Source organism: Bidens hawaiensis, unplaced genomic scaffold, assembly GCF_021521415.1.
Source record: "Bidens hawaiensis isolate Kalapana, Puna unplaced genomic scaffold, B.hawaiensis_p1.1 tig00010809_1, whole genome shotgun sequence".
Lineage (NCBI taxonomy): Eukaryota > Viridiplantae > Streptophyta > Magnoliopsida > Asterales > Asteraceae > Bidens > Bidens hawaiensis.
In genome coordinates this window covers 503,851-531,398 of record NW_027491831.1, presented here as the reverse complement: position 1 = coordinate 531,398, position 27,548 = coordinate 503,851, and the positions used below count along the sequence as shown (strand labels likewise).

At 35.2% G+C, this 27,548-nt stretch overlaps 3 protein-coding genes across 3 annotated transcripts; all 3 read right to left on the bottom strand.

The window, feature by feature from the left end:
* Window positions 1-1,424: 1,424 nt before the first annotated feature.
* LOC143536455 (uncharacterized) lies at window positions 1,425-1,859 on the bottom strand. The gene has a single exon (XM_077030440.1). It carries the CDS (start codon window positions 1,857-1,859, stop codon window positions 1,425-1,427), a length of 435 nt encoding a protein of 144 aa, XP_076886555.1.
* A 3,778-nt stretch (window positions 1,860-5,637) lies between these two features.
* On the bottom strand, window positions 5,638-8,237 carry LOC143536439 (uncharacterized). The gene is made up of 3 exons (XM_077030426.1): window positions 8,062-8,237; window positions 6,369-7,235; window positions 5,638-5,755 (listed from the first exon to the last, which is right to left on the bottom strand). The coding sequence occupies exons 1-3, from the start codon at window positions 8,223-8,225 to the stop codon at window positions 5,653-5,655; spliced, it is 1,134 nt and encodes a 377-aa protein (XP_076886541.1). The 5' UTR covers window positions 8,226-8,237; the 3' UTR covers window positions 5,638-5,652.
* Window positions 8,238-10,292: 2,055 nt separating this feature from the next.
* LOC143536437 (RCC1 domain-containing protein RUG3, mitochondrial-like) lies at window positions 10,293-18,250 on the bottom strand. Its single transcript, XM_077030425.1, has 6 exons — window positions 17,763-18,250; window positions 13,263-13,402; window positions 12,976-13,170; window positions 10,985-11,113; window positions 10,753-10,908; window positions 10,293-10,664 (listed from the first exon to the last, which is right to left on the bottom strand). Exons 1-6 carry the CDS (start codon window positions 18,233-18,235, stop codon window positions 10,468-10,470), a joined length of 1,290 nt encoding a protein of 429 aa, XP_076886540.1. The 5' UTR covers window positions 18,236-18,250; the 3' UTR covers window positions 10,293-10,467.
* Between the last annotated feature and the right edge of the window lie 9,298 nt (window positions 18,251-27,548).

The window sequence follows — 27,548 nt, the reverse complement described above, 5'->3', positions numbered from 1 at the left end:
GATGAATCTTGTGTTCAATGTTGGTACGCTTCAAATCAAATTCTCCCGGATGGAAACATTATTGGGCGGCCGGGGAGCTTACGGTTCCGAGTTCTTCGCAAGAAACCCTACCGGTTATTCGTCGTTAAACATGTTTAATCTCACTTTTGTTGACGGCGGAGCAAAGGATTTTTATTGGTGGAATTCAAGAATATAAAAACCCATTCTCTCATATTTTTGAAACTATTAATAGAATCAATGTTGAAGGGTAAGCCGGAGTTTGTGGCCAGGTGGGTCGTCGGTGAGGTCGGTGACGGCAAGTATGGGGGCTTCATGGTGCTGGTGGTGTAGGACTGTAGGCATAGATTTAATTAAATTATTATTATTATATAATAATAAATGATTTTTAGCAGGTCATCAAAACTAGCTATTGCAGGTCATCTCATGATTTTGTTCAATATAATCAAGTATAAGGACTTTTACATTCGATAAAAAAGTTGAAGGACTTTTATGAGAAAAAACAAAAAGTTGGTTGGTTTTTGATGGTATTTCCCCATTTTTTAATGAGTAGCGAATCCTTAAACTTTGCTATTAGCTAGATTGAATAGTGTTCGATGAATCTTTTAAATTGACTACTGACTAAATTCATTAACATACCCGTCTTTTGATTCGAGGAAAACTTTGCCCGTGAACACCCAACTGAAGGCGATAAAAACTTGTTCACTTCTAGTATCTAATGCCACATACTCGTCTAGTCTCTCATCATTACCCGGTATCGTTAATACTAAATAATAAAAACTTAAATAAAACCCGAGTCGCATAAAACACATATTTGTTTCTTACCACTCCACCATCATTAACACATACATTGACAAGATTTCATATTTATTCTTTATCGTCCATAATATAGAATAATATTCCATTTCATATATATATATATATTTTTTTTATTATATTAAAAATTAAAAAAAAAGACTATTTTAAATTAAATTGTTCTAGAAAAAGAGAAAATGCAGTCAACACCGAGTGACCGAACTCCTCGTAATCCTCCCATCCTCATCAACTTCAGAACTCGGTCCAACTCGTCGTCTAGCTACACCTTTCACCCGACCCGACCCACTTCACTTTCAGTCTTCTTGAGGTTCAACCAGTTGGTTTGCTGTTTACTAATTTCATTTCAAAAAATATTCCAAATAATATAAGTATATAACAATTAACAAACTAACATTCAATCTCCAATAAACACAAATTCAGACCATCCAATCTAATTCCAATCAGCAAATAAAAATCAACTTATACAATATTTCTTCTATTTGATTCGAAAATGATCAAATTATAATAAAGAGACACTACGCCGTAACCTTTTTTGAATGATAAAACCGATCCTACAAGGAAAAAAAAAGTGAAAGTTCGTCGCGATGAATTATCGTGCACGCGTCCGTAATTCATATTCTAACAATTTTAGCAGCTTTAACCACCGGATTCTCCCGCGCAATCGTCTCACGTCCAACGCCTTTATAATCATAATCACACTCATGCCGATCCGAATACCGATGCTCCGAGCAGAACAACTCACCGCACCGGCACCGGAATCCGGTCAAACCTACCTTCTTCTGGCATCCAGAGCACCGCATCACATCCTTCTTCACCACAACAGGTTCGTTGTTCGTATTATTATTATTATTATTACTATCATTCAATTCTTCATCTAACAACACACACAGCGCATCTAACACCAGATCACGTCCGATGCCAGACGGTGACCTCAACGAACTGGAACGAGTGCGATGCGACGTCGTTGTGGTGGCGTTGAAGTAGTTCTGACGCATGTTGTCGCCGGTTTCAGGTACCGGTTCCTCCTTTTCAGTTCTTTGAGACATTTGTTAGTTTAATAATAATAATAATAATAATAATAATAATAATAATATGGTTTTGAGTTTGGTTCGGTGTGGGGCTTTTTAAAGGGGAAGGAGGTCGGTCGGTGGTTTGGATTTACGGATATGCCGTTGAGGGTGTTTTGGTAATTTGGGAAGGAGGATAGGGTTTGGGAAAAGGGAACAACAAGTATGACCGATGACGTGTTAATTTAATTACTACTAGTATCCATTATGATTAAAGTATTTCCACTTGTGTATACACCCCGTGTTCCGGTTATAAAATGATTTTTATAGGATTTATGTGCATGTGATATTATTATAATATCTATATCAGCCTTTGTAATATTGAGTATTAGGATTTTCATTATGCGTGTGCGTTGGTGTTTGGGTCCTTTGGATTACGAAATTGCCTCAAAAGTAATTGTAGCAATTTCAGTTTTGAACTATTGGAAACTTTTTGTTTCGTAGTTTTCAACTATGTGGCAGACCTAACATGACTGGCAGATAAGCCGACATTAACTTTAAAAAAACTAGGAGTCTAAATTGGCGAGTGTAGCGACCGAAAGAAAGAAACCACAACAAAAGGAGCATAGGCAAGTAATGACTTTCCGAAACTTAAAACTGAAAGTTTGAAAAAATAAAATTGGAATATTGGGCACTAAATATGACCATGTGGACTGGAGGTCACCACAACAATTAGTGCAATAATACTTTTTGGTTTTGATGTTTTTCCTATAATAACTTAAGGGAAAACTAACTTAAGGGAAAACTAAAAAAATATAGCCGTAATATGATCAAAAGGGTATCAAAATGTATTCGTTTCTTTGTATTTTCTTATGCTATGTAACGTCTAAACTCTTGAATGGCAACAACTACCAACAAAAGATAAAAATGATAAAATATAGCATGTTTGGTTAATTGGTAAGGTTAATGTTTTGGTGAATTAAATAATAAAAAGATGTAAATTTAGATAGATAAACCCAAAAATATAATGTGTTCCATTATATTGGTTAAAATTATTTCCTAAAATTGAGGTTTATTATGTAAATTGATAACGATCTATTTCAATTTAAATCATCACCACATGTACTATCTAGCAGATAATATGTGGAAAGCTAAAAATGTAACACGTGTTTGCTGATGTATTAGATTCAACTCTTCGCCACCTAAGAGATTTGGGCAGAGGGATTAAAGTTGGTCAATGTAATTAATTGTTTACGTTAAACACCCGACAATCAAACTGGTTTATATTGCTTTGTTTTTCTTTTAATGAAGTTGGTTATTTTTTACATATTAAATTAAATGAGTTCTAGTTTTATGTTAAATAAATATTATTTTTTATTTACAATGTTAACAAAGATAGTTTTACTTCTTACGCACTCACATGCATTTCACCCACCGGTATTGATTAAAATAATCTTTCAAAACCTCCTGTTTTTTTTTGCTAGCATCTTTATGTTCCTTTTGATGTCGAAAACCCATGCACGCCTTCTTTTCAAAGTCTCGATTTCTGCTTTGACCCTTGCCGTCTCATAATCATGCAATCTTGTAACGGGTTTCTCCTTTGCTGTTCCCGTACCCATCCTTTCGGAGACGGGAACAAAGGTGATCGTAATAAATATTATGTATTTATAATTTAATCCCACCACTAAGCAATTTGCAATTATCCCATCGGTCATGGGAGGTCTCAGAAGTCGTAAAACTATATGTTTTATGGGGCCGGCGTTTCATCCAACCGAATGTGTTCACTACAAACTTGTTTGTATTCTTACGTTAAATTATCGTTCGAGGTTGTTTCAGATTCAAGTCTACTCGTCTCTTACTAGGAAATGGAGGATTTGGATTGAATCTTTCTGTTTGTTTAATCGTCTCATCTTGTGCCACGAGGTTTACAGGAAAGGCGGTTTTTATTGGGCTCCATTTCATAGCAATCCCGTTCACTTGTACTTTGACGTCAATGATGAACAGTTGCAAACGTTGCCCTTGCCGAAGTGCTTGACCGTGGCCTTGGTGTTTCCGCAAATATATGAAGTGTGTTTTGGCGAATCTTGAGGTGATATGCATTTGGTGGTATACAAGGACAGAGATAGTACTAGTTTATCAAGCTGGATTCTCGGGCACCTACTATGAAGCTATCCCATGTTTTCACTGTTACACCGAAACCTTAACTTATTTATGTTAGACAATTACACTGCATTTTTTAGTTTTTTTATTTAAGAGTTTAGAAAAGAAAAGATAATTTTCATTCTTGAGTTTTGTTTTTAAAAGAAAAGAAACAGAATGGAAAGAAAATTTACGGCTTTTTTCCTCCAAAACATTCCAGCCATATATGGTCGGATTGTGAAGAAAGTTTATAGCCCATTACCATATTACTAATTTACAATGTCTTAATTCTCTTTTCCATGTTGTTATGATGACATAATTGTACGGTTACAATTTTTTTCTTATCTTTCTCTTACAATATAACTCAGTAATGTAATTAACACTTTACTTTACTTTCTTTTCTTTTCTTTTCTTTTAACTCGAGAATATAATTAACATTTTCATACTCACCAATGAAACTCTACTAGAAGTTATAAGCTTATTATGTACGAATTTTCTGGTTCCTATTAAAAGCTTAAACCAAGTTCTGTTAGTTGTTAGATGAGCACATATAACAATTCAAAAAGAACAAAAAACATTTAATGACCCCAATATGTCCTTTGTAGATTTGCTGCTAAAAGTGTGTCATTTTGACCATTAATGGAGTATTCAAAGTTAAACCTCGTGAGAAAATTCACAAATTCGTTATATAGATCTTTACAAAACTTTTGAGTTGAATCGATTGAATTGCTTTAAGTTTGTTAGGAACAAAGTGGCGTGGCGGAACAACACATGAACCAACACTCACGATACTTAAATAACATAAAATAACGATAGACGACACAAGATTTTTACGTGGTTCGATCCCAGCTGAGATCTAACATTCACGGGTTGCAACTAGGTTATATAATTGATAAGATGCAAATATTACAATTACATGACATGTATATAGATAGAGATGGACTAAGGTTAATAACTTAGTCAACAAGAAACAATAAATGAGCCTTTAATAAAACAATTAAACCCGGCCCAATGATCCATCCTGTCGACCCAAACCGAAAGCCCAAAAGCCTTCACAAATCCTAACATAGTTTGGATTGTTCTATTAGTTTCAACGGTTTATGAACACCTCTAGCCTCTATCTAAGATAAGGATATGTTAGTTTGATTTTACCCATTTGTATTAAGATGTACTTTCGTATGTTAAAGTGGTCTATTTTTGGTAATTGTAAGCTTTATTGAGATTTGGTTTAGTATTAGTCGAGACTGACATAAGAAAAATGGACCAAATTGGTTTAACATATGAGTTATCACACATGTTACACCAAAGCCAAAAATGTTGTACGAAACTTTTAAGTTATGTAATGTGTAGATATGATAAAATTATCAACATAATGTGTCTCACGCATTAATAGCCATCATAAAAACAAACTTTGAACAGGTGAACCAACTTTGGTACTCTTTATTTCTAAAACCACCTGTTTCCAACAGGTCCATTTTGATTGAAACCCGGTTTCACAGAAATCATTTGAAGATAAGTTTTTGCCCAATCGCATACCTAGTTCATAAGGATCAATGTCCATCAATTATCGATACACGTTTAATCAACCGAAACATACATATATAGTGCCGTATTAACAAGTTCAAACTAAATATGTTTCTGACAAGAAAAATCCTAGTAGCCCCTAATTAATTAATAGGAAAAACTCCCAAAATCATCTTGCAGTAAAAACAGGCTCAGCATCTGCAGTAGGCTGAGTTCTTCTAGTGTATTTAAGGAGTAAACCATCTGAAGTCAGTCCTGGAACACTAAGATCCCTACACCATATACAAACAACAATGTCTTTAGTATTAATATTTTATACTAATTATTTAAAAAAAGTAAGATTTTATTTTCACCAAAACCCGTTTTGACCCGTTATCCGATCCACCCATTTGCCCCTTACAATTTGAATACAGATATCAAAATGTTGGAAGCAAGATCTAAGAAAAACAAGTCCGTATTCGACTGTTACCCAACCTGTCTATTTGACACCTTCAATTTTAATTCAAATATCAAAATGTTAAGAAGCAATATTTAGTAAAAAATTTCAAAGCGGGCCCGTTTTGACCCGTTATCCAACCCGTCAATTTGCCGCGTTCAAACTAAATTCAAATATTAGAATGTTGGGCATGATCTAGTAAAGAAAAAACATCACAAGCCCGTTTTGACCCGTTATCCAACTCATTCATTTCCCCCTTTAATTAAAATTTCAAATATCAAAATGTTAAAAAGCAAGATCCAGTAAAAAACACACAACGCAAGCCTGTTTTGACCCGCTACCCAACCCGCCCATTTGCCACCTTTAACTTAAATTCAAACATCAAAACATTAGGAATCAAATCTAGTAAACGAAAAACAAAACAAGCATACAAAAAACATTAACAAAACCTGATGTAAGGGTGTAGATCCTTCCAATCCCATTTAGCCCGTTCTTGAAACAACCTAGAAAACCGCTTGGCAGGATCCGATGGCAAAGAAGAAACACCAAACGCATAAACCCAAGATTGATCTGCAAGTTTTTCTACCAAAATTTCACCTTCCAACATATCCAAACTAACCAACATTCCACCTGGCACTTTACTTATCCACTCCTCCATAAAATTGTTCATATTCATTTTCCCATTATCTAATAATATCCGACGTGCAAAATGCACACAAATCCGTTTGTTATCCAGTTCCCAAACACCCTCATTTCTTTTATCACCATACACTTCCAAACAATGATGTGCAATATCCATATCGAATCCATCGCTCACTAAAGATTCAACAACCTTATTCTCATCAAGTGAACTCAAAGACCAGTCGTTTAACACTGAGTTGTTTATAAGCATGTTTAGTACCTTATCCATGTACTTATCATCAACAATTCTCCAGTACCCTTTAATCTCCACAGCTGAAAGAACACGAAGAGCCGACTTCAACTCATCATCACTAGCTTGAACCCTGCTAATTAGGTCATCCCACTGATACAAACCAGAAACTTGCATATTATCGTCTTCATCGTATCTGTATGGATTTTGTAAAAGAAGTGTTTTAAGTTTGTCTATCCTTGGTGAAACCTCTACTAACTCCATGATTCCTGGAGCCACCTTAATGACAGATGCAACTGGTGGATTCAGATTCTCGGTTACTGGAAACTGGTCTGATGGAGGTACTAGGAACACAGAATTTGAGGTTCCAACAAATTTGACAGCATATGTTTTTGATTTTGTGCAGAGAACCGTGTCTTCATTTGGTTCTCCCCTTAAGCTTACTCTGAGTAGGAATAGTAAAATTAATGGTTTGCAACTTTGCATTAAGATAATAATAAAGAGGGAAAACTTCATCTAAGAGTAACCAAAATTTTCAAGTGTTCCGTTAAAGTTATTAAATGTGATCTAGACTTAGATTGTTTTCATTATGTACTTTATTAAATTGGTCACAAAGCAGAAAAAAAAGTTAAACTTGACTAAAGTCAAAGGCCGTTAATTGGCAGTTATGACAGTTTTCTGAAACCCCAAACGAAGGGATGTAATCTCCTAGTATGCACCAGTATAAATAGGCGCAAAATTGTAAAGATATGTTGGTCAAGTTTATCATTATAAATGGTCTGCTTTGACTTTGTCTGGCAGACCAGATTCGACAAAATTTATCCCGTGTTTCTTGATTATAATCGCGTGTATATGAATTATTATTTCGTAATTGCGTGCTCTTGATATCCATTAAAGGTCACTCAAAATTATCTGTGCACTTCTAAAGTCTCTCAATTTTAATTATACGTTCCAATCTTGTATATGTTTATTATCAATGTTAAATTTAAGTGAGGCAAATAAAACATGTACGAATCTTGGTTTCCTTTAAGTCACTATTTTTCTCAAATAACTTAAATATGAGGTAATTGTGAAGGAAAAAAACTCACTAAATAAAAACCAAGTTTCATAATGTTCATTTTAAGTCAAATTGTAAAAAACTAGTACACTTGTTTCCTTCCTATTGGGTATAGTTGAGTAACTTTAGAGAAACAAAAAAGCTTTGAGCGACTTTAGCAAGACACTTGGTTGCTACTGTGTAAAGTTACCGTTATAATTATTAGAGATGCTACCTTTGGTTAATGACATCAGGAAGAAGCTTTTCATCAAGCTCAAGAAGAAGTAAGTCATCATGAGGACCGAAAAGAGGGTGATATAATATCGGGAGTGACGAGTTCGGGGGTACGTTTAAGACCGCTTCGGCTCCTTTTGTGCAGCTAAAGTCAGTCTTGTCCATCTATGGCTTATTTCAATTTAGAAACCTGAATGACAGTAAACCACCATGGCCAATCTTGTATATGTTTATTATCAATGTTAAATTTAAGTGAGGCAAATAAAACATGTACGAATCTTGGTTTCCTTTAAGTCACTATTTTTCTCAAATAACTTAAATCAGAAAACTAAATAAACCAAACTATGTAACAACATTATCATGGAAAAAACAAAAAGCAGTTACATTTATAAGTTAGTGTTAATCGTCAGTGTGCTATCCATACTTTTTTTTTGTATAGCAATGGTACGCTTTTGTGATAAAATAATTTACCAATTAGCCATAACACGAGAACTTTATCTGATGCTACTGAATCTGTCAGCAGTATTGAGTGCTAATCATGAAGATATGTAGTCTCCCACAGTGTTGTAAAAATCGTGATAAGGGCTACCGATTCGATTTCACCTAATCGGCCCCAAAAGTCTGGTCAAAATTGGTCAAATCTTTGAAGCTTTTGAAAAACTATGCTAATTTTGAAAAATTACACATAAAATTTCAATCCGATTAATCCTTATTAGTCACCAGTATATAGAGATGAGATCGGTACCAGTACCAAAATCGCAAATTTTGGTACCGGTATCGAAGGGAAAATTCGGGAAATACCAGCACCATACCGTACAGGTACCGAAAACTCAAAATTTGGTACTACCGATTCGGTACGGTACTGAATCTGCTCATCCCTACTAGTATTGTACCCTGACTGCCTGACTAGCGTCTAGTGAGTTGTACAACCCCATATACAGGTTTTCGGTTGATTGAATGCTTGTGCATACTATGCTAAACAAAGGCTTTTGAAAAGCATAGCATCCTAATTAAAAAAACACACGTGGAATCGTTTTATAAGAACATTATTATAGTTGATAATAAGTAAATCGAAATGAATATCTATCTGATTGAATTCTTTGAGAATATAAATTCAATGAAAACTGAATATAAAGCTACCCAATACAGTATAGTCAAATTAACGAGATCTAAGAAAGTATAATAAGATCAATGATAACGATTAGAGAATAATAATAATAATAATAATAATAATAATTACCTGAAATTGATTGATTGAATCAGCTAATAATGAGATGATGAACGAATGGTAGCTAGGGTTTAGACTAGTAACAAAAGGGCGGGAAAATCTAGTGGTGAATGAAATATACGGAGGGAAACACTCACAGTCACAGCCTGCTGCTTTTCATTAAAACCAAATTTCTTTTCCTTATTTTATTGGGGGCAAGTGTAACCCTTTAAAAATATTTGGTAACGAATAATGCGGTCTTTCGTATCTTTTAACTTTTTCAAAAGTTAGTAAGTCATAAAGTGTTTAAATTAAGCAATCCCAACCACCCCTTAGTGGTACGGTGGGTGATAGTAAAGCGAACGGTTACTTATAGTTTATAATAGATCGAATAATGAGAAAGTATCGTTGAAGAAATGGAGGTTATTCAATATTAAAATGGATGCAGATATTTGTCCTTTTATCGTGGTGGTTTACAATAGTATGTAATTTGGTTGTTTTTATGTTGTTGATGTAAATACCAGCCGGTGGTTGAATGTGTTTGGTTTGGTTAGTACAATGCTATACCGTTTGATGGTTGACAAAATTGTGGTGGACGTCAACTCGTGGCAGTGTTTACAACTTGATCCCGCCTTTTTTTTCCTTTCTCGAACTTCTTCGTGTTTGCAACTTGAGCTTGCCTTATTTTTCCTTCTCTTTTTTGAACTTTCAAAGGCCTGTTTGTTTAGGCTTGTTTATTTCCCTCGTCCATTTCATTTGTATAAACTTAACTTTACTATTTATTCATGTATGTTAATTCCAAGCTTTCGGCGTTATGAGAGTCACCATCTCGAATCGGCTTGGCTTTAACATCCTCCTAATAAAAATTATCGCAAAACAAACTTACTAAACACAAGAAAAAATAAGAGATATTTGCTACTTGTCATGAGTTGACTAATTATTCAAAGGCTATAATATTTGTGTATAGTCAACCATAAACCATTGTTCATAGCAAATGGCCTCAACAGAAATGAATTAACCACAACAGAATATCATTTGGTTCGAGATATCTTAAAACTTGTGGTATAAACCGTACCATGAACACCCCTAACATCAATTCAGTTCTAACGAGATTATTTCCTACTATAAATGTCCCCATGAGAACCACCATATAAGTACAAAACAAATATGAGGCGATACAAAACAACATTGTTAAACTCATCATGAATCATTTGACCTTGAAACCAAACAAAGAGCATGCGACGCCCCAATGGCAACCGCAACAACGTTGTGTGACCCCAAACCGTCACCATCCTTAAGAAACTTTACTTCTATTGGAAACGGTTGTATCTCAGGCAGACCCGGAACACCTAGTTGACCATCCTTTGCATTTCCCCACATGTATAGCTTACCATCATCTGCATATATTAACAAAATCAGCTTTACTCGCCTTACACGTGCTAAAGCACTTTTTAAAAATTATTTAAAACTTAATTAAAATCTCACCAGTTACAGCAGCTGATGAAGATCCGCCACAAGCGATATAAACAACTTTTTCAGAAGCTAAAGATTCAATAACTGTTGGAACTGGTTGATTTTGTGTAGAAAAGTGGCCTAATTGTCCATGTCCACCATACCCCCAAGATAATACTCGACCTTCATCTATAATATTACAAATAAATTTAAAATTAGTTTTCGATACGCAAACTTACAATTCCACCCTTAGCATTTGTCATACCAGTTAAAGCAAGAGAATGATATCCACCACTTGCTATTTGGATGACATGAATATCCTCCAGACCGGGTATCGGTTGAGGTTTCCAACCGCCCACTCGATTACCTCTTCCAAGCTCGTTGTTTGAGTTTGCTGCCAATAATAGAACATGTTAAGGTTTATCAGTTTTAATCGTTTATCGCATTCTATTTCACAAACAAATATTAAATTATTACATGAAGTTCAAAAGGTTACAACTTCATAGCAACTGTTTGCATAAATGTAACACCTCTTGTCTATAAAATGGATGGAAGTTAATCGTACCGTTAAGTGCATATGAAATGTCCCAATACCCCTTAACATAATTGCCCAAAATATGGTGTTTCGGGAGAGATTAGGGAGAGATTAGGGTGGACACACAAGGTTAGACCGAATAACAAACATGGTGTTTCGGGAGAGATTAGGGGTAGCGAACATAGCAGACAAGATAAGAGAGTGGAGATTGAGATGGTTTGGACATGTGAAGAGAAGACAGACGACGAATCCTGTTAGAACCGTAGAAAACATTAATATAGAGGGAGGAGGGGTAGAGGACGACCTAAATTGACTTGGGACGAAAGGATTAGGCATGATTTGATAGACCTAAACCTCTCCGAGGACATGGTTGAGAATAGGAATTCTTGGAGAAGTAGAATTAAAGTTAAGGATTTTTAGGGATAAATGATTACTTTAGGGCTTCTATTTTCCTTATTTTGGTCACACACCATAATGGTATTTTCTTTACATATATATAGTATTATTATTATTATTAATGTTTATATTACTGTTGAACTTTAATTTCTTTGTATTGCTTCATACATATGTATTGCTTCATACCTCTTTATCCCTTTGGATAGAGGTACGATGTGCCTACATCCCACTCTCCCCAAACCTACTTATAGCTTTGCTGTTGGTGGGACTTCACTGGGTATGATTGATTGATTGATAATTGCCCAAAATAAGGGCTTTTGAGATCTCGATGCAACATTTTATATATATTGAACTAGGTTAGGTACCCGTGTCTTACACGGGTTGAACAACTTAAATTATGTAAGTTATAATTTTTTATAAATAAATTTGAGTGATACACTAAATAAGTACGAAGTTAAATTACAATTACTATTCATCAACTTAAAAATAAATCATAAATCTCTAAATATTTCTTTTGATACAACATTAGATAATACACTAAAAATATGGTAGCAACTAAAGTAAAATAGTATTATGAGAACATAAACGGTACAATTGGAACAATACGAACTAGACATCAATAGAAGAAAGCTTTCGATCAGTCGAAGAATGTACAACAAAAGAGAATCAATAAGGTTTTGATCGGCAATATATGGATAGAAAGAAAGAGATTACGGTTACATGGAAAAAGAAGGCGGGTCGGGTTCAGTTAAAGATCCACATGTTTTCTAAAATGAACCCGCTGAGTAAGTTTTGGAAGCTAAAATGTTTCATATATGTGTAAATATTAATGAAAATGTTCAGTTTATAAAAATGTTTTATATTACGTTTTTAAAAAATATAATATACGTTTTGTTAAAGCAATTAAAGAAATCATTAAACAAAAAATATATATAACAAAAACTTTAAATGTATAATTAATAGGAGAGAGAGGCGGGGAAAAAAGAGTAAAAATGCATAAGATAATGACATGTGGCAAAATGCAACTTTTATTTATTATATAGTATAGATTGTAAAAGAGGCGGGACCCAAATGATTATAATGTTGTAATTTATTCAATTTAATTTTAAGGGGCATTTTGGACATATCACACGCACTTAATGAAACAAGTTTACCTCCATCAATTTTAGGGATCAGCGGTGTTAGTTACGTTCGTGCAAACAGTCGGTTAAAGTTATTATTTTTTAAACTTGAGGACTAAGTGACTAACGCTGCTAATAGCCAAACCAATGGAACTATCTTTGCATCTAATTCTAAAATATCTAAAAAAACAAAGAATTACTTACCACCCCAGCTCCACAATTGGCCATCATCTGTAATAACTGTTGTGAAAAAACCACCACATGCAATAGAAACAACAGGAACTGGTAATGCTTTCACTTTGGTAGGTATACTAAGCCCACCAACTTCATTTGGGCCACGATTAGGACCAAGCCCAAGTCTGCCTTCCCCTTCATCTCTTCCCCAAGTATATAGTTGACCTGCATTGACCATGTATATAAGAACTGTTATGTTACAATTTGATTATGGGTAAATATTTTATAATGTAACAGGTTGGAAAAACGAGACGCACCTGTTTCGGTGATGGCAGCAGTGTGTGTGCCACTAGTTGCAATTTGACAAATTTTGCCCTCCCAAGTGCCTTCTACTCTTCTAGGAGAAAGTTCTCTAGTATAAACAGAGTGGCCAAGAGCTCCAAACCCACCATAACCCCTGTAAACTTCATTATAAACCGCAAAAATGACATTACTTGAAGGTAACATTTACATTCAAAGAGTCTTTTTTGTGCTTCAGAAAACTTGCAGATAATCTTTTTTGTTCTCTGTTCTTTTGAACTGTGTTTTGATTACAACTTACACCTTACTGTTGATTTGTAAATGTTGGTTAAGCTTTTCAACTATCAGGTTGATTGGTTATGTAAACTCTTCTAAATATTTCCGCTACACATATTATTTTGGAAAACTTTGGAACTTTTGTGAAATAAACTAAACAAATAAGAAATTAAGAAAATATTATATAAGGGTTCACAAAAATCCGAGTGTTACAATTTCACACACCCTCTACGATATAATATATAATACAAGAAGCACATAATATATGAAACATAGCAACAATTACAAGAGGCGTTATTAATATCATTTACCCATGTATACGATTTAGCATCCCCGCTGCTTGTGAAGCATAAATGCATAGAGAAGCAACAACATTGACTAAAGGATTGAGGGATGAGAAATGTAATTCTTATTCTACACTAAATATTTGGTAAATTAGCTTACTTATATAAAATTAACTTGATGGAACATTGACCTCAGTTATCTTTATTTTGTCAATACTATACATAAATAGAGTCAATAGATTGTTCTATGGCATATTATATAAAGCACTTCTAGCAACAACTGACATCATTTAGCTCGTAAACATAGATTGTTGATGTGTGACATTCTGCGCATGCAATGAAGTCAATGAATTTGATAAATCGGTACGGGTTAGGTCATAATAACTCAAAGCAGTGTCAACTTATGTAGAGCAAAGATCTAATGCTAACAGTCAAATTAGAACAACTGACAATGAGTTTTAGTCTCTTTGATTATGTGCACTTGTTTATGTTAGGATTAAACGCACACACGAAACCAAACACACACACGAAAGCAATAAACGAACACGAGGATTTAACGTGGTTCGGTCTAAACTGACCTACGTCCACGGGTGGCAACTAGGTATATCTTTATTGAGTGACAAATATTACAAGTACATAATGTTGTTTATATGTAGACTGAACTAGGGTTAGTAAATTATTATGCAAGAAATCTAAACCGGGCCGGGCTTGGGCCCGACCGCCCACACCCGTCTCCTCTTTTGACTTCATATAATAAACCGGGCCAACAAGGCCTACGAACCCAACAATCTCCCACTCGGAGGCCTTGAGTACTCTCGTCTGCACTCCTGATTGTACTTCTGTAATCTGAACATTAAACTTCTTCTAGTTGCCACCGCCTTCTCATCAATTAACCTGAAGGCCCGTTGAAGCTCCCCGGAGCTCCAACACGTCAGTCACGGCTGAAACTGCCCCTGACCCATTCTCTGTCCCTACCGGCTCCCACTGTAACGAACTACCGGATCCTGAGATAACCTGAGAACAAACACTCTCCATATTCAGCAAGTAATTCATTGGAGAGACTTTTACAGCTGGAATACTGGTTTTCTTAATCCACTGTCGACCTGGAACTGTAACTGAAACACGACCTGTGCTCCCACTGTCACGATGTCCCCCAACTGATTTAACCTTCCTAGCTCGTTCATCCTGAATCTTCACTTTGGCTCTGGGTTTGTTACTTGCAAAACGAACCTTCTTCTGCCCACGAGATTCTGTGAACCGGACTTTGTCTTTCACCAAAACTGGATCCACTCCTTTCGGTGACATATCGACCATATACAACGAACCCATTTTCTTGCCACGAGCAACCACGAGATTCCCTTTGACTACTTTCCACTGCCCATTCCCGAACTTAACATCGTGCCCTTGGTCATCCAACTGCCCAACTGATATCAAACGTTTCTTCAAACTTGGAATAACCCTCACGTCTTTCAAAGTCCAAGAAGTACCGGCTGAAGTTATCAAATCAACGTCTCCCATACCCGTAACCTCTAAAATATCATCATTCGCTAGTCGAACCTTTCCAAAATCCCCAAATTTAAGATTCTTCATCGTTTCACTACAGTGAGTGGCATGAAACGATGCACCAGAATCCATCACCCAAGCATCAACGCTACTCTCAACACTACAAACCAAAGCCTCATCACTACTGACCCCGTCATCTGTGTCGTCTTCTGTAACGTTCACCTCTTTCTTACCATTCGGACACTGATTCCTGAAGTGTCCTTTCTCTTTACAACCCCAACATTCAATATCCTTACGAGTCTTAGACTGACTCCTCTTCCTGCTCCCACTGCCTCGCTGTTTTCCCCTACCTCTACCTTCTGTGACTAGCATATTGCCTGATGATTCACCTGAACTTCTGCGTCTTGAATCTTCTCCCAGAATCAGATCTCGAATCCCATCGAAAGTAATATTTGTAGACGAACTACAAACTGCAGTCACTGTTTGCGACCAACTGTCGGGCAAAGAGGATAATAACAAGAGGCCTTGAACTTCATCATCAAACTTAATGTCAACTGACACTAAGCGGGACAAGATCGAATTAAGATTATTGATATGAGTTGTAACTGACCCACCCTCTTTCATTCTTGTTGTCACTAGCTCTCGGATAAGATAGACCTTATTCGCTGCCAAAGGCTTCTCATACATGTTGGATAGTGCGTCCATCATACCACGGGCTGTGGTTTCTTTCATGACGTTAAACGCCACATCTTCCGACAACGACAATGTAATACAAGCCCTAGCTTTCTTGTCTAACTTCTTCCAATCTGCTTCTGACATCTTTTCTGGTTTTTCATCCTCAAGCACTACATCCAAGTCTTTCTGACAAAGTAGTGCCTCAATCTGCATCTTCCACCAACCGAACTTCTGTCCGTCAAACTTCTGTATCGAAACCTTTCCGTCTTCTGCCATGGCAATGACTAAAACGAAAAACTGGATAAAACAGAGACAGACACAGCAACACAAGCCTGAACTTAACGATTGTTCTACTGAACTCTGTTAAAAAATCAACCTATTTAAACCGCAGCGGAAATACGAACTGTAAATCAGAAACCGAAACTTTAAACTGAAACGATAAACCTGACAAACGCGGTTGGCACTGGTTCTCCGTTTCTTTAACGCTTCTTCTGACTTGACAACGATTATTCAACTAAAATAGGATCTTGATTAACGCGTTCCTGGCTCGTACTTTGCAAAATATGATCTCGTCCCAAAGAAAATATATGAATTTTACCCAAATAATTGTTTATTGTCTAAAGTGCTAGGCCCTCTCAAAAAATTAAACAATCTGGATAAAGTTGGTGGCCATTGAACTCCCTTGTCAACAAAATAATATTGTTTTTCCTTGTCTTTTCCTAGTCTGGCATGAATCTCAAGAGAAAAATAATAATACAAACCCTTCTTTTCTTCTCTGTTCAAACGCCACTAGCGGAAACAAAAGAGACAACCTGGAATCGAACAATACGATGCTTACAGCTTTCAAACGGAACCAACAAAAAAACGCAGATCGCGCGGGCTGGGTTTAGTAGCGGCGAAACGACGGCGGAAACCCTAACGGCGATCGGAAAACCGTAGGCGGCGGCGGAACCCTAGCGCAGTAGGGTGGCGGCGACTCGGCTGGTTCAACGTGTTCTTCGCGTGATCTGAACCTAAGCTCTAGATACCACTTGTTAGGATTAAACGCACACACGAAACCGAACACACACACGAAAGCAATAAACGAACACGAGGATTTAACGTGGTTCGGTCTAAACTGACCTACGTCCACGGGTGGCAACTAGGTATATCTTTATTGAGTGACAAATATTACAAGTACATAATGTTGTTTATATATAGACTGAACTAGGGTTAGTAAATTATTATGCAAGAAATCTAAACCGGGCCGGGCTTGGGCCCGACCGCCCACACCCGTCTCCTCTTTTGACTTCATATAATAAACCGGGCCAACAAGGCCTACGAACCCAACAGTTTATAGGGCAAATGTTTGATGAGGAAGAATCCTAAAACAGTCTATTTTGCCTAAGTAGCCTAAAAATGATTTTTTGTTTCGGATAAAATCCAGCTCAAACAAAGCAACAAACTCTAACTGATCTTATTCCAGTGGCGTTGGAACTGGCTCATCGAAACCTAAACAGTAAAGCTAAACACTAAAAGCCAAAATGGTATAGTTCGACAAGCCAGTTCCAACGCCGCTGGAATGAGCTCAATCCGAGTACATTTGAGCCAGTTACCAATAAAATAAAATACTTTCCTACGCTACCTAAGCAAAATATACTTTTTATTTGATCTCAGCCAATGCTTGATGCTATTCAACTCTAAATTCATATAAATGTTTCAACTTTATGTATTAGCATACATTCAGTAAACAAATTAATTGAATAATTTGACAATTAACATCATGATGAAACAACTGACCATGAGTACACTTGACCAGCCGAATCAATCGCAACAGAATGAAGCCCACCAAGAGCCACACTCCGAACCGACTCCAAACCCAGGTTCACCGTCGGCCGAAACACAGTGTTCTCATGACCAAACCCAAGACGCCCACCGTCTCCTTTACCCCAAATCCACAATCTCCCATCAATTAAGACAGCAGAATGAAACAACCCACACCCAACACCAACTTCCAATTGCTCATTTCCACCCTTGGCACAAGATGATGATATTATATTATAAGACACAGAACCAAGAATGATTGATGAAATGGGTGAAGGGTATATTTGGGATTCTTCTTTGCCGTTACCCAGTTGGCCGGAAGACCCTCTACCCCACGTCAGCAGCTGGAGGGTAACGACGTTGTCGGACGAGGTGGTCGTGGAGTTGTATAATATTGGGAGTTTGTCGGCGGTGGTGGTTAGTGTACGGCGGAGGTGACGGAGGGCCATTTGCTTCTACAGGGTTTATTTCATTTCTCAAAATCAGAGGGGTGTTTGGGTGTTTTGGGAGCCATTTGCTTCTCCTTCATTTCTCAAATTAAATTAAATGATAAGATAGTATCGAAGAACCATAATTCGGTCGCTGACTTTAAGTGATTTATCTGTTGGTTCGAGTCTTGGATGCTATATTATTTAATTTTGAAGAAACGTTTGGTATTTGTTTAATAATAACATGCTTGGAGAATTTCTTTTATATATTAAATATAAAGAATTCCAATTAAACCTTTATATACTCCAAACATGTACAAAATATCAAATGTACTCGTACCGTACCCGTATCCGATTGCACATGTACCAAAATTCAACAAAAATTTAGGAAGGCTCGAATCGCGAAAATTGGAAAATTAGTAAGCACGAGCCGGTACAGGACCCGGAAAGGACCCAACCCTAACTATTATCAAGAAAATAGTTTTTTTATAGTCCATACTGTCAGGAATTTGATTTCGTTCAAAGTCTGACGAAAATTATTAAAAACGGGATCCGTTTTGATATCTAAATCACGCAATACATTAAACAATTAACCGAAATTAGCTTGTTTATAATCAAAATCCTTCATATTTCCCCCCGGCCGGTTTCTATAACACCTCACATCCCCACCTCCTTTGTCCACCAATAACCACTCTCCAAATCCACTAACTAATGATTGTTACTTCTAGAAGATCCATGTGTTGTAACACACTTCACCCATCCGCCTTTCACCCTACTCACCCACTCACCACTCTACTTACTACTTTTCCTCTCTATTTACACGGCACACACAACAGACACTCTCCTCACACACACCAATTCAATTCATAAATCATAAACACACACATGCAATCAAGAAACATGAAGATTTAAATCAAGAATAAGAAGATTAAGATACTAGGAAGAGCATAGGAGGGAAGAACACCATTCTCACACCTATAATATCACCATTCTCATCTTTCAATCTCCAAGAACAAGTAAGTTTTTGATTAAGGTTGATTAATAGGCATTAGATTAGTTGTTCTTGAGTTTGATTGAAACTTGAAAGTTTGAAAATATGGATAATGTATGTATATGTAGACCGTATGTATATATGTATGTGTAAGAGGGAATATCAAACTCACTTACACATGCATATGTTCATCTTGAGATCACACATTGATTGTTAAGTTTGGTTCTAAGTTTTGTTGAATCTCGTGATTGTTTGAATGAACTTGATGTTAGGATTTGTTGTTAGAATGAAATTTGGATTGATTATTGATCATTAGCTTGTTAGTAAGGACTTGGATTATTGAAAAATTGTTGTTATAGATGAACAAAACAAGAACTTGTTCATAATTGTAATTTGGGGATTTTTAGATTTGGGATTAATTAGGGATTTTGGATGGATTGATGAATCAAGAAATGATATGGAATAATCTAACTGAAAATAAGATAGGATATATGCTAGAATCAATAGTTGATACTTGAAGATTAACAAAGATTGTTAAAGTTGCTAATTAAGGAAACTTTAATTTAAGAAAAGTTGAATTTTTGATTTTTATGCGAATACTTGCAAAGAATGTATTCAATAGGTGAAGGACTACATCTTTGAACTAATATAGGGTGTATGATTAGAAGCATGGATTAGTTAGCACATTGGTTAAATGGACAACAACTTACCTGAAATGGAAACTTTGTTGAATGGTAAATTGAAAGAACAAAATTGGAATAGTACACTTAGGATGCATGAAACCCTATAAAACTAATTGAATGAATTGAACTTAGACTTATACGTAATCAAAGTTGAATGATTGAATTAGCTAGAATTACCAAATATTAAAAGTTACTATAATAGCAAACTTTGTTAGATTAACATGTAGAAAATTCTTAAGAATACATGATCTTGTGATTTGAGTGATTTGTTAAAGATTGATGATGATAGGAATGATGAAATTGATTGATTATAGTAAGGAATAAAATCTTCTAGAAGCTAATACTTGATTCTTTGAAAAAAGACATACTTGAATCATAAACTTAGATTCCTCCAAAATTGAATAAGGAAACTTTGTTGAAAAGTATTTTAACTTGTTGTGAACTCATAAAATAAGTTAAAAATCTGGATTCTTTTGTTATAATATAATAATTGTTCATATAAGGAAAACAAATTTGATTAACCACATTGTTAACAAACTTAGAATACGAACTAGAAGCTTAAAATTTCGTTTAAATGTGTTTTATAATATTGTGTGATCAGAACTGGAAATTTTAATGAATTATGTGTTATTATATGTGTAATTAGTCCATAGGATAAGTTGTATGGATTTATTTGACTTATTTGACTCTTCGGTAACTTTAACGGTTGAAAAATCGGCTTTTAAACGTAAACCGACACTAATATTAGGGACTGTTTAGAACAGCCCCTAAAGTTGTAAAATACTCATATATAACATAAGTTAATATATGGGAAAAGGACAAGATGATAAAACTTAGTCGTAAATGGTTCGTGTCGCGAAAACCGACACGAAAACGTTAAAAACATGCTATTTTAAGAAAATATTAACGAAAATAAAAACAATATATTTTTACAAGGTAACTTATGAAATGTGACTAACATATATGTACCAAGTGTTTTTAAATATTTAAAGTTACATTGTTATACGAAAAATAAAACGGTTCGTTTTTAAATGACAAAACCAACAAAACCGACGAGAATTACGAAAAATAAAATATTAATACTTTCTTAAAACTTTCCAGCAACTGAAACTTAAAATATTTTATTATATTTATATATTTTAATTGTTTATTAATTGATTTAGTTATTTAAATAATAGTTAACGGAAAACCGAACTATGTGTATTCGTTAACTTAATAGGAACTTATTTGCTTATGTGCTTCTAGGACTAATAAACTAAAAAGATTTTTATTAAAACCAAGTTTTATTAACAAAACGTGTACTAATTTAGGACACGAGATTTGGAACGAAAAGCTACAAACCGTGAGTTTCTCTATCGACCCATCGTTTTCGAAATGTTTTTATTATGTTTTGGGGGAAAAGCATATTCTTTATCGATTTTTATTATTGAAGTTTTTATAAAACATTTTATTTTACAAACCGTTTAAAAAGTGGGATGAGTCAACAATTGGTTAAATAACAGTTAACCGAATTAATAAGGGAACAGAAATATTGATAGATCTATCGGGGTGACGCCCCCCATTTCCAATCACGTTGGGTTAAAAATGGGAATATTTTAAGTATGGTAGGTATTGAGTTATCAATTTTGATAGTAATACACTTGTTGTACTTCTTGCTAGTTTACAACCGTACGATTTGTTTATAAAGTAAAATGCTTCGTTTTGATGGTAAGTTCGATTGTTGAAATATTATTATTACCATGTTAAAAGAACAGTTAGAGAGGCCACTACCGTTGCTTATGATAATAAAAGGATGATAAAAGAATGGTTGTTGAACCCTGTTATGGAAATATTGATATAAAGTTGTTATTGTATTACTTGATATATTGGTATAATGTCTTAATTTTTCCATAATGATTTATATGGAAGTTCGATTGCCTTATTTTCATTGTATTATAATATATATACCTATATATATATATACACTTGTTATTTCAATAAAGAAACTCACCAACATACGTGTTGACGTTTATTTTAATATGCTTTTCAGGTAAGTGAAGGTTTCGAGGAGGCATGGAAAGGAGGGTGGTTTGTGTTTGAATAATTTAGAAAATGGGAATTTAATAAAACCGCGCGGTAGCACATGTATAAGACTCTGATATTGTAAATTATATTTTACTTAATAAAAGTTAATCTTTTATTATTAATTATTCTATTGTTATCGGCTATCGACATCTGTCATAACCAGAACGACTTAAGTTAAGTCTTCCGCTGTTTTATCTTAAGATTTGGGTGTGACACTTATCTTCTTCCTCAAATACAAGAAGTTCGATTAGGGTTTTCAGGGGATTAAATTGAGGAGAGGGTGATGCGTAAATTGAAACCCTTGATCCCTAAAATTGGGGGGGGGGGGGTATTGCAAGCTACGCCTCCACCTGAAACCACCGTCAGCTCTGCCTACCTTTGTAACCACGGAACCTCCACGTCCACCAGCAACCACTGTCGGCTCCACCTCAACCTGCAACCAAGACACCACAAATAGAACACAAATAATTACCATCAATTCAAAATAGGGTTTCAATTATGGGAGAGTTTGGTTTGTTCTAACATAGATCCAGGGTTTCAATTGTGGTATAGTCAGGTGGTGGTGTTGGAGGTTGTCATTTTCGATGGCGGTTTTAGGAAATGAGAGGGCAACAATTAAAATGATAGAGATGACGATGGTGGTCGAACATGTAGCATGTGATGTAGTTGGTGGGAGTGTTATTGGTGGCGGTCGGTGATGTAGTTGGTGTGGTGATGCACTGGAGGAGTTAAGAATGAGAATGGGGGATGAAGATTTAGGATAAAAAGAGTTTTATGTTAATTTATTCAAAGACCAATTTTTTAAGCTAATTACATAAATAACCCCTCAAGAGTTTTTAAGCTAATTACATAAATAACCCCTCAAGAGTTTTTAAGCTAATTACATAAATAACCCCTCAAGAGATAGACTAAGTTGCCCTCACATGAGGTGCACATGACTGGATTTAACGAGAAAAATAACGAGGTTAGTGCCAAAGGACGTAACGTGATAGGGATTTGAAACAAAATGTATGTTTCCTGCCATTTCTTTTTCTAAATGACGTCTATTGAAAAAAACTTTCAAACATAAATGATGTCTTTTGCTATTCTGTCTTAAATGAACATATACAGATAGGTGTCATGTCCCTTCAATTGTGTTCGTTAATATCTGTTTGTTTATGTTTATTTGTTAAAGATTTTTATTTTACCAGTGATTGAGTTAAGGAAAACTAGATTCTAATAATCAAAAGTATTAACTATTGGACAACATTAATCTCAAATAACAGTCTAATTACTGGTAATACCAACTTTCAATTTTGTTACCATTAACAATCCTATTCTAACGGAAGTTTATTATGTGGCGTGTGACGTGGATAATAATATTAAAAAATAAAATAAATGATTATTAAACTCATAGAAATAATACACAAACACATGTTTCTTCTCGAGATATTTCTAACTGTGTTCCTGAGTTCATTTAATAAGAAAAAGAAAATGAAAGTTATTCTTTCTTTTTTTTTCCCTTTATTTCCCCCTTTCTCCTTTCGGGGTAAGTGAATACGGTGCTGTTAGCCGTCTAACCTTACACGAAAAACCCATCAAAACTATGTAATTTTGATTAAAATTTATGTAATTCATGTTTAACAAATCCTTATAAAAACTGAAATACCTAAAAATAAAGTTCTGTATATTGGGTTTTAGTAAGATTATCAAAGTCTAAAATAAACATTTATTAAGGAAAACGCAGCGGAAATTAAGTTTTAAATATTGTTAACCATTACACATAAACCCGTTTATGTTAAACCCAATCCAGGATCCATATACGATGTACACACTATCAAAATCAACCATAGGGTGTTTCAAGAACATACGTACCTTCAAGTCCAGAAAACCAAAAGGGATGAATGAGGTTGAACGGCTAGAATCCAAAGGAGGAATCCTCAAGCTTGTATATCCAACAAGCTCCAACAAATACCTTGGTTGCTAGGGTCCTTAACACTCTTGCAAGACTCCCTTTTGTTCATCCTTTGTCACTCTCGGCCGAGAAGAGGAAGAAGAGAAAGATGAGAGAGTTTGTGTGTGAGAGAAAAAAAAATGCTTGTACAAAAAGTGATCTCCCAATTAGATCAAATGCATGTATGGAAAATAACAAAAGGGGGAGAGAGAGAGAGAGAGAGATGGGGCCAGCCACCTTGGGTGGGTTTTCCACCCAAAAACTCAAACCCAATTTTGTTTATTTTCCTTATACATATTTTGTCATTTATCAAATAAATAACATTTCTCTCATATATAAATTATCCATATAATTTATATAACACACAAATGCAATCATTTAGAAAACCCATTTTTCAAATGTTATAAGTGTTGATAATCATTACTTACATCATATCTAATAATAATTGTCGTGGCGTTTGTCTAGCTTATTATTGGGTATGACCCGACTTGGATTACAACGTACTAGCCACATCAACTCTAATATGTGTCTTGGGCAGACCGATTCCAACATTGTATGTTGTAAAAAAAATAAAATCAAGTATTGTATCTTCCTTCATCCCTGACTCCCTGTACACTCATCTCAAGTTTAACAAACCCCTAAAGAAAACTGAAATATCTAAATAACGATTAGCCTTCTCTTTAAATTAATAGATGAGATCAGCAAATTGGTTATGCAATAAAAATGAAATTGGGGAGAGTTATGGAGAACACAATTAATATTAATTGGTTTAGAATGAAGGATTGACGATGAATCAATTGGTGCTTTCTCTTTTGGTATTTGGGGTTATTTTTACTCCTTTTTTAATGTATTTAAGCTTTTTAAGGATTTTTTAAGCATGAAGTCATGAATTAATTAAATTTTAATCAAAACTACGTAGTTTTGGTGAGTTTTTCGTGTAAAGTTAGACGACTAACAGCACCGTATTCACTTTCCCTTTCTCCTTTTATTTCATTTTCTTTCATTTCTTTTCGTTTTCTTCCAATTTGGAAGGAAAATTTTCCTTTTATTTTCTCACCTTTCCTTCTTTTCCTTTCTTCTTTTAAATGAAATTTTGAAATACAAAATATTATGACTTTTGTACACCATATTTCCTAGATAACTTGAAACAACAATTTGTTGCATAATAATCATGCAGTTAAATAATAGTTTTTACAAGACTTGAACCTTAATCGAGTGTTACTATAGACCATACTTAGTAGTATCGGGACTAAAGACTACATGCTTAGAAATCCTTAACACATTCTAGTGTGTGTTTTGATATGTGTTTGTGTTATTGAAAAATAGGAGGAAAAGAAGGGGAAGAGAAAACCCCTCAAAATCTTACATTGTTGCACAAATTAAGTGTTCTAGTGAGATCATCTAAGTTTCTAAATCCATCACTAATGTTTTCTAGTTGATGTAAGTATCATCCTCCTAATATCTTGAACCACATGGATGAAGCTTCAAGTTCACATGTGGGTTTTGATAATTAAGCCCGAAATTGAGTGAACTATGATACTGGTAAGCTTGTAAATAGTGTAGATGATGTTTGCATGTGGTTATTGTGGCTACTTTGTTTGTAAATTGATATTTCTAGCACTCAATTTCAACTCCGTCTATAAAATTTTCATTAATTGTTTAAATACTTTAACATTGAGAACAATGTAAGCCTCAAGTGTGGGGATGGGGGAAATCTGAAAATTTTAGCCTGATAGTACCTCGAAAAGTGTCCGGAGACCAAGTGGATAACTGTTAATTACTGTCATTAATGCCAAGTATAGGTTTCTAGTCATGGTTGGTTTGTCAGCTTCTCGATAGTCTTACACACAAATGTTTTCATAACGAAGTTGAAAATGGGGCCGTTTAGGCGGGGATAACGAGTCACGGGGACAGGTACACATGTTTATATCGGCAGCCTAATTCCTCTGGTACGTGTGTGAGTTTGACCACATATATATAATACACATATAATACATAGTACACACATGTAATTTGAGTGCTTTGATCGAGAGTGATTTGATTGTCTCATGGATCGGGATCGTAGTTGGTATAAATGCAAAAGTGATAAAGGAAATTAGGTTAAGCCTCGTCTGAATGAGTGAGAGTGTGGGTACTGGGGGTTGGGCCTCATACATTATACATATGAGCGTGGGTAATGTGAGGGGCGGGGAGTTGGTTCCCTTAGAAAACATTTCTTAGACCTATTCTTTCATTCAATTAACCCTGATGTTATATTACGAGACGATTCGGATTAATAGGTTTCTTTGTATTTGCATGTGTCTCTGTATTTGTATTTGTTCCAATATGAAGCATCACGTTTATTATGCTTAAAAAAAAGCAAAAAGCCAAAAAGATGTCTGCTTATATTCAGTTTTGTAATTAGTAGTTCGTTTGTGTCTGTAAAAAAATGAAATCAGTGTTTATCTTTTTATTGTTTATTTAGTTGTTTTGTAATAAGCCGGATCAGATCGTTTGAGCTACTTGAAAAATTCCCTTCGATACCCTTACACCTAGCCCCGTTACAACCCGTTTTAAGTCATCTTGATTTGCATTTGTGTCAAAGTAGTTATATGGGTGGACAGTTGTTCATACTTGGTATTGAGAGCAGAGAGATACTAGCACATCTTTTGCTAGTCCAGATATTAAACCGAGAGGAGAGATGTTATATTATGAGGGGTATGAGAATGTGTGCCTTAACTGGAAACAAAGTACACTCGTCTAGGCGGCTCTACTGTTTTTATTATATCATTTAACCTTATTTATGGGATGTGAATCTAGAAAGTGTCACTCTAGGAAACTGGGTATGACCTTAAACCTTACTAGTATTAATGGTGATATTTACATACCTATGACGGAGGTTGATGTTTGCTTGAGGGCAAGCAAAAGATAAGTGTGGGGATGTGATGGTTGGTTAATTTGTATATAGTTTAGTTCGTTTATTTGTTAGTTTTAATCGCTTATTGTAGGAATTTCGATACTTCATACGTGTTTATTGTATTTCAGGTCATAGACGTTAAAGTTCTAATTTGGACCTGTACGAGCACGAGATGAACACCCGAGATGATGTGTGATAGTGTATGATCAAAACTGGAGGATCTGGGTAAAAGTTGGTTTAGCATATCATTTTTTGAAATCAGAGTATCTTATGCTATGTGGAGAAGCAACGCACATAATGAAGTTTTAAAGTATGGTTTGCTGAATTAGAGTACCATACTCTAAAGTTAGAGTACCATTTGTTGAGCCAGGGTACCATTTGCTAAAACTAGAGTACCATATGCTGGACCAAAGTAAAACTACGGGAGTCGCTATTTTAAAACCCTATATAAGGAAAAGTTAGGGTTTCATTCAGGGACTTCTGGCAGGCTGCTTACAAAGCTAAAAGAGGGCGATTCCATCATACCGGATCATACCGAGACCATATTCATGTTCCATATCATCATAACTAAAGATTCTATGATGTCGAGGCTCGGCTAATCTCTCCGATTCATTCCCGGGATGTAGAGTTTGTATTTATTTCAGTTTTGATTGTATCCATGAACACACTATTTGTAATTATCTTTGATTGATCTATGAGTATTGATATTTAGTATTGCTGTGCATTCAATCGGTTTTGGTTTACGTTGATCAGAACGATTAATTTGT